The sequence below is a fragment of the Bidens hawaiensis genome, unplaced genomic scaffold, assembly GCF_021521415.1.
Source record: "Bidens hawaiensis isolate Kalapana, Puna unplaced genomic scaffold, B.hawaiensis_p1.1 tig00039938_1, whole genome shotgun sequence".
NCBI lineage: Eukaryota > Viridiplantae > Streptophyta > Magnoliopsida > Asterales > Asteraceae > Bidens > Bidens hawaiensis.
In genome coordinates, this window is record NW_027497019.1 from 75,949 (window position 1) to 92,720 (window position 16,772).

General features: G+C 34.2%; 1 protein-coding gene across 1 annotated transcript; it reads left to right on the plus strand.

The window, feature by feature from the left end:
- Nucleotides 1-205: 205 nt before the first annotated feature.
- Nucleotides 206-6,641, plus strand: LOC143591578 (sodium/hydrogen exchanger 1-like). Its single transcript, XM_077071752.1, has 14 exons — nucleotides 206-409; nucleotides 1,610-1,878; nucleotides 2,458-2,576; nucleotides 3,524-3,621; nucleotides 4,027-4,086; nucleotides 4,178-4,224; nucleotides 4,313-4,507; nucleotides 4,590-4,636; nucleotides 4,744-4,810; nucleotides 4,928-5,028; nucleotides 5,128-5,229; nucleotides 5,328-5,466; nucleotides 5,795-5,857; nucleotides 6,070-6,641. The coding sequence occupies exons 2-14, from the start codon at nucleotides 1,699-1,701 to the stop codon at nucleotides 6,490-6,492; spliced, it is 1,641 nt and encodes a 546-aa protein (XP_076927867.1). The 5' UTR covers nucleotides 206-409; nucleotides 1,610-1,698; the 3' UTR covers nucleotides 6,493-6,641.
- Nucleotides 6,642-16,772: the final 10,131 nt, after the last annotated feature.

The window sequence follows — 16,772 nt, forward strand, 5'->3', positions numbered from 1 at the left end:
CTGGCTGAAATAGAACAATAGAGTTCTCTAAATTTAAAGTGTAAGTCGGCCTAACACGTAACATTAAAAAAAATAAAAATAAAATAAAGTTTTGCCAGGCATCTGTCAAAATAAGTTGAAAATAATAAAATATCCCGTCGTCTTCTTACTATCACAGTCACGATCTAGAATATCATACATATATATATATAAAGACCAAATACAGTTGAACACTACGCGTGCAACGTGCTTTCCAGTACCTATCAATTCAACCTTTTGATTCAATTCAACTCAACTCAACTCCACGCAACTTCTTCTTCTTCTCGTGTTCAATCTCGAACTCTCTCGAAGCAAATCAACTCACGACTCTCCGATTCAAATCTCAACTTCAGTTCTGAAATCGCACACACAGATCACGCCTCAATTTCCGGTAATTTTAGCTTTATTATTAGATGCTTCATGTGTTGCGTTAAATGTGCTGATAAAGTTGTTATTATTATTATTATTATTGAAGCGCTTGTTTAATATTCTATTAGGTTTACTGAATTGTTGATTTAGTGATCTGAGATTCAAAATTTTGAGATCACGTTTTCTGCTCGTAAGTTCAGTTTTACCTAATTATGAAACACTGTTGCCGGTAATTTTAGCTTTATTAGTTGCTTCATTTGTTGTGTCTAATGTGCTGATGCAATTATTATTATTATTATTATTGATTTTTTTTTTTGCTAATATTCTATTAGGTTACTGAATAGTTACTGAATACTGAATTGTTGATTTGGTGATCTGAGATTCAAAATTCTGAGATTATGTTTTCTGCTTGTAAGCTCAATTTGACCTAATCACACTTCAGTTTCCGGTGATTTTAGCTTTATATTAAATGCTTCATGTGTTGCGTGTAATGTGCTGATGTAATAATAATGTTATTATTATTGAAATTGTTTGATATTCTGTTAGGTTTATTGAATACTGGGTTGTTGATTTAGTGATCTGAGATTCAAAATTCTGAGATTATGTTTTCTGCTCTAAGCTCAGTTTTGCACTTCAGTTTCCGGTGATTTTAGCTATATTAGATGCTTCATGTGTTGTGTGCAATGTGCTGATGTAATACTATTATTATTATTATGAAAATGTTTGATATTCTGTTAGGTTTATTGAATACTGGATTGTTGATTTGATGATCCGAGATTCAAAATTTTGAGATCACCTTTGACCTAATTATGCTACAGTTCCGGTAGTTTTAGCTTTATAGATGCTTCATGCGCTGCGTGTAATGTGCTGATGGAGTTATTATTATTATTATTATTGAAGTTGTTGTTTGATATTTTATTAGGTTTACTGATACTCAATTGTTGATGTGTGATTCCGGTTTAACTGCTGCAGAAGTTTGTTGTTTAACCAGCCAAATTATCGTTAAAGTTGGTTTTTAATATTCTATTAGGTTTACTGAATTGTTGATTTAGTGATCTGAGATTCCGTGTTAATACTGAGGTTTGTTGTTAGACCTGCCAAATTATCATTGAAGTTGTTTTCTGATATTCTATCAGGTTTACTGAATTGTCGATTTGGTGATTTGAGATTCCGGCGGCCAATTTATTATTAAAGTTTTTTTTTGTTTTTTTTATTCTATTAGGTTTACTGAATTGTTGATTTGGTGATTTGAGATTCCGGTTGAACTGCTGCTGAAGTTTGTTGTTTGGCGGGCCAAATTAATTGGCCAGGATGGTGTTTGATTTGGGAACATTGATTGGGAAGATGGGGAGCAATGCATTGGCTACCTCTGAGTACTCTTCGGTTGTGTCTATGAACTTGTTCGTTGCGCTTTTGTGTGCTTGTATCGTGATCGGTCATCTTCTTGAGGAGAATCGATGGATGAATGAATCAATTACCGCACTTGTCATTGTAAGTATTTGGGTGTTTGCTGATCTATTGATTTTAAATTAGTGGTCCTGACTCCTGAATCTGCAGTTCTAGTGGATTATGATTGATTAGGGGTGTGCGCGGTTCGGTTTGGGTTGGTTTTGGGCTAAAAACGAACCAAAAACCGAAACTTTGGTTTTTGAATTTTTTAAAACGGTTCGGTTTCAGTTCAGGTTTTGCTTTTACGGTTTTGCCATTTTAGCTTGAAAATTTTGGGTTGCAAAATTAAGTCCCAAAATAATGAATTTGGGTCCAAATCATTTTGTTAATTAATAACTATTCGAGTCACATATTTATTAAATTTTTATAAATTACTTCACATAAAAAATGGAAATCCATAATTTCGGCTCGGTTCAGTTTTTTTGTTATCTATTACATGCAAAACCAAAACCGAAGAGTAAGTTTGGTTTACAAAAACATAAAACGAAACCGTTAATTTTTTTTTTTCAGTTTGTTTTTTTTGGTTTCATGCACACCCCTAAATTTGAAAATGATTTATTGATGAAGATGGTAAGGGTTTTAAAATGATTTGTTTTATGTTTTTGATTAATTGGATGGCAGGGTCTCTGCACAGGAGTTGTTATTTTGTTAATAAGTGGGGGAAGAAGTTCACATCTTCTCGTCTTCAGTGAAGATCTTTTCTTCATTTATCTTCTTCCACCAATCATCTTCAATGCTGGGTGTGTTTTATGCTTTTAGTTTCCTTTTATATGGAAAATAATTATGTTGTTCGATAGGTTGTGTGTGATTTCAAAGCTGAAAGACACCAGGGCTGACTTGATTTCCTTAACAGTTAATAGTTTCTATCGCTATAATTGTCCTGTCTCTTGTACTTTGCTTAATTTATAGTGACATGCTGACATGTCAAGATTTGGACTAGTCTTTTTAAGAAGCAAAACACTTTTTAGTTCATGGCATTAATGGGAAGCTGAGAGCAACAGTCATTTTCTTGTTATATACTTTATATATTAAAAAGTGCCTCATCTTTTTGCATGCATTTATTAATTAACTTGATTTAGGCTTATCCAGATCATTAGATTCTTGCCTTGTGTTAGATTTCACTAAGTACCATTTAATAAAATCTTGCTGTATTTTCATTGTTATTATATAGATTGGTTTATTTAGCCATAACTGCTATTGTGAAACCCACATGAAGTGTAATTTTTATGCTTTGAAGCCAAAAAAAGTAGAAGTTCAGGCTGCTTCCCAAATATCTTCAGAAGTGTGAAATGACCGTTGAATTTGGTTTTACAATATTGTTGTAACACCCAGCGAGAAGAAATGGCCATGTATTATCTGCATAATTGTATAAATATCATTTATGTTAATAGATTTCATGTGGTATACCAAAAGAAGAATGTGTTAACACTTAACAAAATAAATGCACTATGCTATTTGTCTCATGCATTTTTTTCCCATGAATGCTTTTCTCTCTCAACCACCAAAAGTTTAGATGTCTATGTGCTATTAATAGCTCTGTTGTTGTAAGTTTTAAGATCAAATAAAACGTAACTACTCGTTAATAACGTGGTCATTAAATAGTCAATACACAAGCTTAGTATTGTAGATTTTTGAACTTTTGCATGGTTATTAGCTGTTGCCTTATGTTTCCATAAAAAACAAACAGGTTCCAGGTTAAGAAGAAACAATTTTTTCGCAATTTCATGACCATTGTTTTATTTGGTGCTGTTGGTACCGTGATATCATTCACCATCATATCATTTGGTAAGCACTTCCATCATTCTTGATTAAAGCATTTATAGATATTTGTAAATATGTTTCGCGTTGTTGGTAATCTGTTTATTAATTGCGTAGTATATTGAGATATTTATTTGCAAGATGACAAAACCGCTTTGCTTTTGTCTTTATCATTTCCTAAGTTAATAATTTTACCATAGTATATAGGAAACATAGTCACATCGCTTTAATGTTTCCTTTTACGTAGCACTATAGATAATTGTAAAATAATAATGACAAAATCATTATAAGATGTCTCATATTGAATAATGAAACTGAAATCTGATTTTCCTATTTTTTTATTCTCTGTTAAAAGTATTTGTTGGTTTATGATCATATTGAAAACATTGCATGACTATTCAATCTAAAGAAGTTGTACTTATTTGTTGATAGCTTCTACAAAAATTTTCAAAAAGATGAATATCGGGAATCTTGAGCTTGGAGACTATCTTGGTATCACTTGATCTTTAATTCTCCTTCAAAATTTTCTTTTGCAATTTGTTTAATATCTTCTTTTTTGCTTAACTTTCAATTTTCTTTCCAGCAATTGGTGCAATCTTTTCTGCAACCGATTCTGTTTGCACCTTGCAGGTACTTAGAGCACCATTAAGTTTGTTTTAACAAGAATAATTATTTTTTTAGATGCTAATGTATCTAATGTTATACTCTCGCATTTTAGGTGCTCAACCAAGATCAGACCCCCTTATTGTACAGTCTGGTGTTCGGGGAAGGCGTTGTGAATGATGCCACATCAGTTGTCATATTCAATGCAGTTCAAAACTTTGATTTATCTCAGCTCACAACAACTGTTGTTCTTCAGTTGATTGGGAATTTCTTCTATTTATTTATCACAAGCACACTTCTAGGAGCAGGAGTAAGTCTTTGACCCCCACCCCCACCCCGGTTATCTTCATATTTTTGTATGGCCATGTAATGTTTTATTTTGACTCTTACAGGCTGGGCTACTAAGTGCATATATTATAAAGAAGTTATATTTTGGAAGGTATACAGTTTTTTTCTCTCCTATAGGCTGGGATACTAATGCTTAGTTGCTTACACTAATATACATTATTAATGGCAATAATACTTTTTTGTTCTGCTGGATTCTAGGCACTCAACCGATCGAGAAGTTGCTATCATGATACTTATGGCTTATCTTTCTTACATGCTAGCTGAGGTAGATCCTCCTCTTTGCTTATTTGCAGTTCAATCTGTTTACTTATAAATGGGTTAATTCGGGTTATTGTTTATTAGAAAAGATTAGCTAAAACTTAAAGGTCATTGACTGTTGCAGCTATTCTATTTGAGTGGCATTCTCACGGTGTTCTTCTGTGGAATTGTGATGTCCCATTATACTTGGCATAATGTCACAGAGAAATCCAGAGTAACAACCAAGTATGTTTATTCTTTTATTTTAGTTAATACTGTTATTATATTAATCTATTGTTACAAAACTTAATAAGTTCATTTGTGTCTACTTGCCAATATTTGCAGGCATGCCTTTGCAACCTTGTCATTTATTTCAGAGTTATTTATCTTTCTTTATGTTGGTATGGATGCTTTGGATATTGAAAAATGGAGCTTTGTGAAAGACAGGTACAATCTATTTTTTTATATATAAATTGAAGCTTATTTACTAATCAAGCTTAAATAATGCAAGTTTAACATGTTGGTGTTTGTTTATGGTTTGTCAGCCCGGGGACATCGGTTGAAGTGAGTGCAATTTTATTGGGATTGGTTTTGGTTGGAAGAGCAGCCTTTGTCTTCCCTTTATCATTTTTATCCAATTTAACCAAAAAGGCCCACCACGAGAAAATCGATTTCAGGCAGCAAGTAAGTTCTTACTTTATTGTAGAGGTGGAAATTTCTTCAGATTTACTTATATGTGGGTCGATTTGAGTTATGTTTTATGTCAAACGGATCAATTAAAAATTTAGCTAAAAAGAATATTGTTAAATGGTCCCAAAAGTTGTTCAGACATATTAATTATTTATAGTTTCTTTGACGAATGTACAAAAAGTGTTTTAAGTCAACCTAACCCATACTAAAATAAATTACCCGACATGCCCAATTGCCCATTTTGCCACCTCTCCACTAGTCTGGTTTCATGACTCTGATTTGACTGACACACACAAATCCTTAACTTCTTTTTTTTCTTAAGGTATTAATATGGTGGGCTGGTCTTATGAGAGGTGCTGTGTCTATGGCTCTTGCTTATAACCAGGTTGGTTAACTTCTTTCTTTATTTTTTCTTATTCTTTTGCAATTGTTTCACTTGTTACTGTTTGCCATATTTACTAATTATAGTAATATTAATATAGTATCCCCATAGGTAATGGCAGATATAAGGTTTTCTACCACGGCTGTTTATTCCCATTTATTTTATATTTTATTTACACACTACAGAAATTGTAAATTATGTCTACCATCATGCAGTTTACCAGGGAAGGTCATACAACATTGCCTGGGAACGCAATCATGATTACAAGCACCATCACTGTTGTCCTTTTCAGTACCATGGTATTCGGTCTAATCACGCAGCCTCTCGTGAGACTGTTGCTACCCGCACCCAAAAACCTAAGCCGGATGATATCTTCTGAACCAACGACTCCTAAATCATTCATCGTACCACTTCTAAACGGTCAGGATTCAGAAATCGACGTCCCCCGACCTTCCAGTCTACGAATGCTTCTTTCAACACCAACTCACACTGTCCATTATTACTGGCGAAAATTCGATAACGCGTTTATGCGTCCCGTTTTTGGTGGTCGGGGTTTCGTGCCCTTCATCCCTGGTTCACCAACCGAACAAAGTCTTCATCACAGCTCACATAATCTTGTGGAAGAAGAAACCGGTTAAGCCGAAGAATAGATCTAAATCAGAACTTTTTGTTAATAGGTTGGATGAGGAAGCTGTGAATTTGAAGTTTGAAATGATGGTATTGTATGTGTGATTGTAGGATAGATCAAGTTTGTTGCTTTTTTTGGTTTTAAGGTGGTGAGTTTATGACTTGAAAGAATATAGATTATGCCTTTGTGTATAATTTGTGTATGTTTTTGGTTTTTGATCACTTTTTTCAAAGTTATTATATGTTTTCTCTTCAAATCTATGAGTTTGCATGAATTTGTTTTAATTTGATAACTTGATACATAAATATTATACATAGGTAATCGTTTTGTAGGACCGGGTTACATGTTAGTATTGACATACAAATGGTCGAACGAACCATCAAACCCGATTTTCAAACCTTAAGCCTTAAAACAAAGTCAAATCGTACAAATCTTGATATGGCTTATTTGCTTCGGTTTAACGGTTTGTGAACACACAAATCCTATCAAACTAGATGTGATTGCAGTTTACATACTAGACAGAAAGATCTCTATTTGATTCTTGACGTTAAGATTTATCTTATTACAAATAACATAGGAAAATTAATAGTAAAATAAATAATTCCAACTTGTAGGATTATGCTTAATTAAATGATATTTCTTGGTTATCGTCTCGTTTGTTACAGTACTTAATACTTAGGGTAATGAATGTCATTTGTTAATACTGAAAGGACTTATTGTGTAAATTTGTATAAACAACTTAACTTAAGTAACAATCTGTATCATCACTAAAAAGTTAAAAAATGTTTGGTATTGTGAGATAATAAGTATAAAGTTATAACTTATTAAAAAAATTATAAAAAAATAAAATAAAGAATCTCAAACACCCCTTTAATTTGTAGTGATGGAGATAGTGAATGAAAGTAAACAATATGATTGAAGTTTTTAACACCAAACTCTCTTTTGTATTCATTTGTTTTGGTCCTAACAATGTAAGTACGGTCTAAGAAAACTAGGTAACAAACCTGTTGCGTTGTGGCGGTACAATGACACGAATTTAGTTAATATCATTTACATTTATTATAGCAGCGACACTAAATAAAAAATAATAATTCTCTAAACACCCAAAACAGTATCGCCATACCTACATCTTATGGTTTAAGCAACACGCGGTATGGATTAGATTAGTTACGGAACTGTTACTAAACCCAAAATATACATTAGTATACGCCAAGAATAGTAGTGACACATTTATAACAATAAACGAGCTTAAAATGAAGTTTTTTCCAATCTGTAAAACTTAGGTGTTGTGCTGAGAAGTCAACGCGAATTCAATTGATATTGGTTAGATTCGTAATGGTATTAAAACTAAACTTAAAAAATACATTTATACCATGTTTAAAACAAAAGGAAATAAAAAAACATCTTTAAAAACACACAAAAATAAAACTAATAAAATATTTAAAATTGAAATGTGACACCGGCATCATCTTTTAAACTTATGTGTAATATTTAACGTTAAAGGATCCCCAAATAATAAAACTTACAACGATTGATTTGACCGTTAGAAATGTAACTTTTCTAAGTTATAACAACTTATTATAATGGATATATATGGTCTCACCTAAGTTGAAAAAAAAGAGAGAAATTAGTTGAAACAAGTTTGGTCAAAATAGGTTTACATCATGTTCAATCGAAATGTTACTCTCACCTAAAGATGTATATCGTATTAGCCGCATGAGTCATCTACAACGGTGGTCAAATTAGGTTTGCATCATGTTCAACTGAAACACAACTCCCACCTAAATATGTGTATCTTATTAGCCGCATGAGTCATCCACAACGGTGAATTCAGTTGATACAATTATTTTTAATGCTACTTCTAAATTTATACATTTGTCCATTACAAGACATAAACAGCTAAAACTTTACCACTTCAAAGATGCAATATTTTTAACGGGTCAAGTTATTCTACAAAGGGGAATAAAAATGAGAAGGATAAGAAAGATTTGTAGTTACACAAAAAAACTCCTCAAAAAAATTAAAAATAAATATATAAATAAATCATAACTCAAAATTTAATAAAAAAGCAAAACAAGTAAAAATACAAAAATGTTTCCATCGTCTTTCTCTTTCTCATAAAAAAAACACAATGATAAGTGAAAAAGTCGTTGTGTCTTTTTGTTTATTATTGTGTTTTGTGTTTATTTTCGTCATTGATTGTTTCTTTTTTGCTTGACGTGTTTTTTTTCTTTATATTGTGTTATATCTTGTTCGACATTGTGTTAAATTTTGTGATCTGTTGTGTCTTTTTTAGTTGTAATTGTGTCTTTAATCTCGGCATTGTGTCTTTAATCTCGGCATTGTGTCTTTTCGTCAATTTTTTTTTATTTTTTTGTATTTTTTTAGATTTTTTTAACGGGAATGATGACGGAAACAATTTAGTTTTTAAATTTTTTCGTTTTTTATTTATATTTTGAGTTATGATTTTTTTGTTTTTATTTTTTTGAATTTACTTTTAAAGACTTTTTGTATGGTTAAAAATCATTCTTACATTTTTCATTTTTGTCTCCCTTTATATTTTAACTTTACTCTATTTTTAACACCTTAATATATTATTAGGCTAGTTGCCCTCTAACCTTTGTGATTTTTTATCAAATGGACCCATTCTATTTGTGGAATCAACATAAAATGTTTGTGAACTATTTATGTGAAATCAACATAAAAAAAAAGTTTGTGAACTACAAACCTAAGCAAAAGTATGGTGTTTGACCTTTAGAAATCCGACATATTCGGGTTTAATGATATGAAAAGATTTCAAAAGATTTTCTTACACGTTTGACTTCATCTATTAATAAAAAAACCCAATCATCAAGTATTTTAAAAGTTAGATTTATTGTAGGTAAAACTATTAATGATCAAGTCATGATTACATGCAAGATGAAAACAAATATTAATTTATGTCTATAAATATACCTGATAGAGGTATCAATATCATTAACAAATTAAACATAGGATAAAATTAAACTCTTGTTAAGAAAAAGAAATAAAATTAAGATAAATCAAAGGATTTTTTTTTCCACAATGTGGCTCACAAATTCGTATATAAGCTCGTTCGTTCACACGAACCTACTCACACAAAACAACCATAAACAGTGTGTATAATGCGATATGTATAACATTTTTATTCGTCAGTCATCACAAATCCTTAGTAACTACATACAATTCAAAAGAAGGTATAGAGTTATAATTCACGACTTATTTTTGATTATTCATTGTTGGGGTTTAGTCTTTATCGTGGTTTTATGCTTGCAACCTTACATCTTAATTATTTTTATACCCTTAACTTCAATAGAATTATCATACGACCCTTGAACTTTAATAGAGTTGTCATACAATCCCATAATCTTAATTAAGTTATCATACGACTCTTAAACTTATAACTTTAGACACGTTTACTTAATAGTGTAATGTCACACCCCCATCTTAGGCCTAGGAGTGTGATCAAACAGTTGGTACCATAATTGTAAATAAATCAGAGTTGCGTTTGTAAGCGGAAGTCTTATAAAACTTTAAGGATCAAAAGTATTACATTTATATATATATTCAAAATACGAGATTATAAAATACCCGTTTGAGTTTAACAAAACATTAACTTGTTTATAAATACAAACTACCATATTAAGTTTACAAAAGAAATCCGAGCCATCGGATTTATATAAGTAGCACTTCGATACTCCAAGCGCTAAACTTGTTCACCTGGAAAATGTAAGAAAATACGTCAGCAACGAATGCTGGTGAACACGCTAACGCAAAATAATTTCTTTTACTTTATTATCCCTCGAGACTACGCCTGCCTCGGCCCAACGTGGCTTAGGAATAACAAAGTCAAACAACACATTATAAATTCGAGCCTCTACTCTAGGTCACCTCAGCAAACACCGCAGTGTTCGACTTAGTTAAGTACCCGTAAATATACACATAAGGTCGTACTCCCTGCAGGAGAGCGTCCTACGACCAAGGGTGATGCGACGTGCCCATTCATCGTATAGTACCACCTATGTAAGGATCCAGGCATACGTATACCACAGCCTGAGGGCGAGGTTTATACCCTTATCTATAACGGTTTTAGGAACACGTAGTTCCTTGTAAACAATTCCACATAACATGTTTGACTCGTTTGAAAACAAGTTTATAAAAGTTTGGGGGCGTATTCACCTTGTCTCTTTAGGATCGACTTCACTCACCGTCCAAGGGTCTTTCTCTTCTTTATCTCGCACCTATAGTATGAGTATAAATATTTGTTAGTCGGATACACGATCCGGCTTAAGACCTTTAGTCTTATTTTATATCTCAATCCTCGATGAATCTTTAGTTCATTTTCTTTTACTTAAAAACCTTTAGTTTAAAAGTAAATTATAAACCTTTAGTTTATATAGAAACCCGACATTTCTTCTTCTCCAAGAAACGTAATCATTTTCTTTTATTATTTAAGAATACTCATTATTCATTAAATAATATTTTCATAACAAAGAATACACATATATACTCACACACATATATACGCATTTAATAATATTCATTATTTCCTTCTTTTCTTTGTTATGTTTATTTCTCATCTATCGAGGTATCGAGTATAACCTCGACTTAGGGCTTAAGCCTTTAATATAATATTGAATTATATTGAATTCGTTATTACGCCTAACCTTAGTGGCGTATTGGAAACCCTACGAAATTGAGCAGCATTCCGACGCTGCTTTACTTCTTTGATCAACTTTGATACGCCAACTTCAACACTCGTCGGCATTTCTATCGAGATTCCTTGCCATTACAACAACACCTTCTTGATCGTATGTGGGTGGAGGGCGGCACAAACTTCGAGGAAACGTTGGTACACAAATGAAGGGTCGGGACACGTTTTACGAGGAAATATGGCACGGATTTCGATGTTTTTCGTGGCACGTTTCACGAGGATTTCTAGAGAGAGAGTGGTATTTGTAGAGAGAGGTTAGAGAGCTGATTTGGGATGTTTGGAATGAGATCCCATGGCTGCTATTTATAGACGATTTCTGGGCTCCCATCGCGGTACGCGATGGGTCCCTGGTCTGACCTATCGCGTACCGCGATACAGGTCAGCTGAGTCACTGCCAAGGTCTGCCACGTGGCAGGCGCCGCGCCACGTGGCGACACGTGGTGACGCGTGGCATTAGCGCGTCACCACGTGGCAGTACGTAGTGCCACCGTGTGCCACGTGGCACACGTGTCACTCTGTGTCAGAAGCCCCATTGCGTATCGCGATAGGTCTCTCTAATGATCCATCGCGTAGCGCGATGGGTCAGAAAAATCAGAATTTACACTTTAAACCCTAAGGTTTGAAATTTGGCATTTTCAGTCCCTATACTTTGGAAAGTTGGCATTTTGAACTCGAAATTTTCACGATGTTACACCCTCCCCACCTTGAAATAAATCTCGTCATTGAGATTGCTTTACAAGAACAAGTGGGGGTATTTCTTTCTCATCTCTGATTCGAGTTCCCAAGTATATTCGGGCCCTCTACGCGAGTCCCATTTTACTTTCACAATTTTCAAAGTTCTTCTTTTTAATTTCTTTGTTTTCGAATCTTCTATTTGAATCGGACGTTCTACAAATTTTAAGTTCTCGTTTATTTCAACGTCCTTTAATGGCATAGCCAAAGATTCATCGGTTAAACACTTACGCAGATTCGAAACATGGAACACATCATGTATCCCTTGCATTTCCCTAGAGTTTGCGTAAGTGTTTGACGACGAATCTTTGGCTATGCCATTAAAAGACGTATAAATAAACGAGAACTTAAAATTTGTTGAACGTCCAATACAAATTGAAGATTCGAAAACAAAGAAGTTAAAAAGAAAAACTTTGAAAATAGTGAAAGTAAAATGGGACTCGCGTAGAGGGCCCGAATATACTTGGGAACTCGAATCGAAAATGAAAAGAAAATACCCACATTTGTTCGAGTAAAGCAATCTCGAGGACGAGATTTGTTTCAAGGTGGGGAGGATGTAACACCGTGAAAATTTCGAGTTCAAAGTATCAACTTTCCAAAGTCTAGAGACTAAAATTGCCAAAATCCAAACTCGAGGGTTAAAAATAAAAATTCTGTTTTCTTGACTCATCGCGCTACGCAATGGATCAAAAGAGACTCCCATCGCGTACCGCGATGGGGTGTCTGACAACGTGTGACACTTGTGCCACGCGGCACACGGTGGCACTATGTGATGCCACGTGTCACCACGTGGCAACACTGCTGCCACGTGTCGCCACGTGGAGCGGCGCCTGCCACGTGTCAACACGTGGCAGGTCTACGCTGTGAGTCAGCAGACCTATATCGCGGTACGCGATAGATCTGCTGAGGGACCCATCGCGTACCGCGATGGGAACCAAATTTTGCCTATATATAGTAGGCTACGAGTTCAGTTCATACACACCTCATTTCACATACTTAACTCTCTCTCTAGCCTCTCTCTAGAATATCTCAAACATATAAACGATTTGCATCGTTAAGCGTGCCATCTTTCCTCGTAAAACGTGTCCCGAACCTTCGTTTGTGTATAACGTTTTCTCGAAGTATGTGCCACCCTCCACCCACATACCAAGAAGGTGTTTGGCGTAATGATGATGAATCTCGTAAATCGTGTCGACGAGTGTTGAAGTTGGCGTTATCAATTGACGACCTAGTAGATCAAGCGGCGTTGAAGTGCTGCTCAAAGTCCCTAGAGTTTCGATACGCCACTAAGGTTAGGCGTAATAATGAATTCAATATAATTCAATATTATATTCAAAGCTTAAGCCTTAAGTCGAGGTTATACTCGATACCTCGATAAAAGAAAAGAAAACATAACAAAGAAATGAATTAAAGAATGAATATTGAATATTGTGATTACATATATATGTGTGTAAGTATATATGTATATATTATTTGTTATGAAAATATTATTTAATGAATAAAGAGTATTCTTAAATAATAAAAGAAAATGATTACGTTTCTTAGAGAAGAAGAAACGTTGGGTTTTTATTATAAACTAAAGGTTTATAATTTACTTTTAAACTAAAGGTTTTTAAGTAAAAGAAAATGAACTAAAGGTTCATCGAGGATTGAGATAAGACTAAAGGTCTTAAGCGGGATCGTGTATCCGACTAACAAATGTTTATACTCGTACTATATGTGCGAGATAAAGAAGGGAAAGACCCTTGGACGGTGAGTGAAGCCGATCCTAAGGAGATAAGGTGAATACGCCCCCAAACTTTCAAACTTGTTTTCAAATAAGTCAAACTTGTTATATGAAATTGTTTACAAGGAACTATGTGTTCCTAAAACCGTTATAGCTATGGGTATGAACCTAGCCCTCAGGCTGTGGTATACGTATGTCTGGATCCTTACATAGGTGGTACTATGCGATGTATGGGCATGATCGCACCACCCTTGGTCGTAGGACGCTCTCCTGCAGGGAGTACGACCTTATGTGTGTATTTACGAGTACTTAACTAAGTCGAGCGCTGCGGTGTTTGCTGAGGTGACCTAGAGTAGAGGCTCAAGTTTATAATGTGTTATTTGACTTTGTTATTCCTAAGCCACGTTGGGCCGAGGCAGGCGTAGTCTCGAGGGGTAATAAAGTAAAAGAAGTTATTTTGCGTCAGCGTGTTCACCAGCATTCGTTGCTGACGTATTTTCTTACATTTTGTAGGTGAACAAGTTTAGCACTTGGAATGACGAAGCGCTTATATATCCGATGGCTCGGATTTTATTTTGTATAAACATAAATGGTGGTTTGTAAACATAAACAAGTAATCTTTTGTTAACAACTCTAAACGGGTGTTTTATAATCCCGTCTTTGAATGTATATATAAAAGTTATGTTTTGATCCTTGAAGTTTTATAAGTCTTCCGCAAACTAACGCAACTCTGATTTATATACAATATTGGTACCAACTATTGGGTCACGCTCCTAGGCCTAAGATGGGGGTGTGACATGACTATTAGTGACCCGTTAACGTTTATTGTAAGCTGCTTATTAAAATCTACTTAACATAAACAATTATAAATTTGACTATCTAAACTGATAATTTGTATAAGACTAACCAAATTGACATGAAATCAAAATTTTAGTTTGACAATATACATACACACTGCATAGGCACACACAGTCACAATCATACAATCTATTTAACATAAACAATCATCACCCGTTGACTTCCCTAAGTCAATATGTGACTTTGCAAATCAAATAACCCTAAATAAAAAAACACATAGTTTGAATTTTCAAATATTTACACAAAATTATCCAATTGAACACAATGTTTGGCGGGCGGGGGGTCGGGTTTTATCCGGTGAATCCCTCAACAGGTGGACCGCTAGGGGTTCCATCCGTCCGGACTAGTGGCCGGCTCGGGCTACCTTTAGCCAATGGAGGCCGCGTACGGGGTACCCGACGTTACTTAGTTGGCCGTTCAAAAAAAAAAAAAGAACACAATGTTTGACTTTCCTAAGTTAAAATGTGACTTTGCAAATCAAAGAAAACTATATAAAAAACACACAGCTTGACTTTCCTAACATTTGCAGAACATTACCTTATTAAACACAATATTTGACTTATATACATAAAGATACATTCAAATGTATACAAAACACATACACTAATGTGAAATGACACTCTGCACACTAGCTTATACAAACTGTGTATATGTATAACTAAGTGTTAATACAACCATACATACATATGTACACATACAATCATACATAAAAAAAAACTATTATGCCCCTATATAAAAGCACATACACACATTCCAAGCGCTTGATTTCGTAACTAATTAGTTTGTTGTTCTACAAAGTCACACACATTCAACAAATGCATACTAATTATCAATGTTTTCATAACCGGACCAGACACCGAACCAGACGGCCTACCAGTTCACCGGTTCAACCGGTCGGACCGGCCGAACAAATTTGGCCAAAAAATGACGGATCAAGCTTAAAAAATGATTTTTTTCAGAAAAAAAAAGTTTTTCCTTAGAAAACCGGTTCAAACGGTCCGGTTTTTTGGTTCGACCGGCCGAACCGGTTCAGACCAGCCGGTTCCCTGTCAGCCGAGCGAACTATGTGAACCGGACCGGTCGGTGGACCGAATCCCGGTCGGACCGGTTCTACCGGCTGGTCCGGTCCGGCTTCAACAACACTGCTAATTATACATACAAGCATCTAATTATACTAATTATGCATACATACATACATACATACACACACACCTAATAAAATCAAACAAAGCACTTGACTCCTTAATAGCTACACATACATCTAATTATGCATAAAAAATAAATATATATACATAATCACACATATGCACACAGTTTTGCAAATTCATATACACAAAAACAAGCATACATGGATACAAACATAATCACACCTACATTAATCATACATATACTCACACATTGATCAAACTGACAACATTACAGGTAACTAGTGATCACAATATCGTTATATTTAAAAGGTATAATTACTAGATTGTTACTTAAGTTAATACAAAATGGCCTAATTAGTTGTTGATATAATACAAAATACATTATTACAAGACTAGGTCATTACTAGTTAAGTTAACATATATAAAACACCAAAACCACCAACTATTTAAACCCTACACCAACTACTTAAACCATACTCGACTTGATCCTGATCACCTGCTTCAAACTGGAAAGTGTAGATCATGTATGGTCGTGTTTTCACCAAAACCACAAACTCAAGTTTCAGGTGGTCAAAGGTAACATCCAACCAAATTATGAATATAAAACCAATAACATAATCGTCTCAATTACAGAACATCGACCTAAACTAAATTTAATCAAACAAACAAATTAACGGGGAAATATGAATTCCGATATATATGAAAAACGTAGTATTAAGGATTGCATAAAAAATCCAAGTCATTGTTGCGATCGGTGGGAAGGTGATGAAGACGGGTGACGACGAAGATACGACAACGTGATGGTTTTAGGGTTGTAAGTTGCGAAAGGACGGGAGGGGATTATACTGAGCCGGAGTTTGTTTTGGGTGTGAAAAATACTATGATGCCCCTAAAAATAACGAAAGTAACAACCGTTAACTAACGACCGGTCCTGATTGCAAAAAAAATAACCACCATAAAGTCCATACATGCAAAATAACTACCACAATGTTGAAAGTTGCATTTTAAATTTCACTATAGGAACCATAGCTAGCTCTTAATTTAACTTAATTTATGAAAACAAAACAATTATGTATCAACTTAATAATAATAAA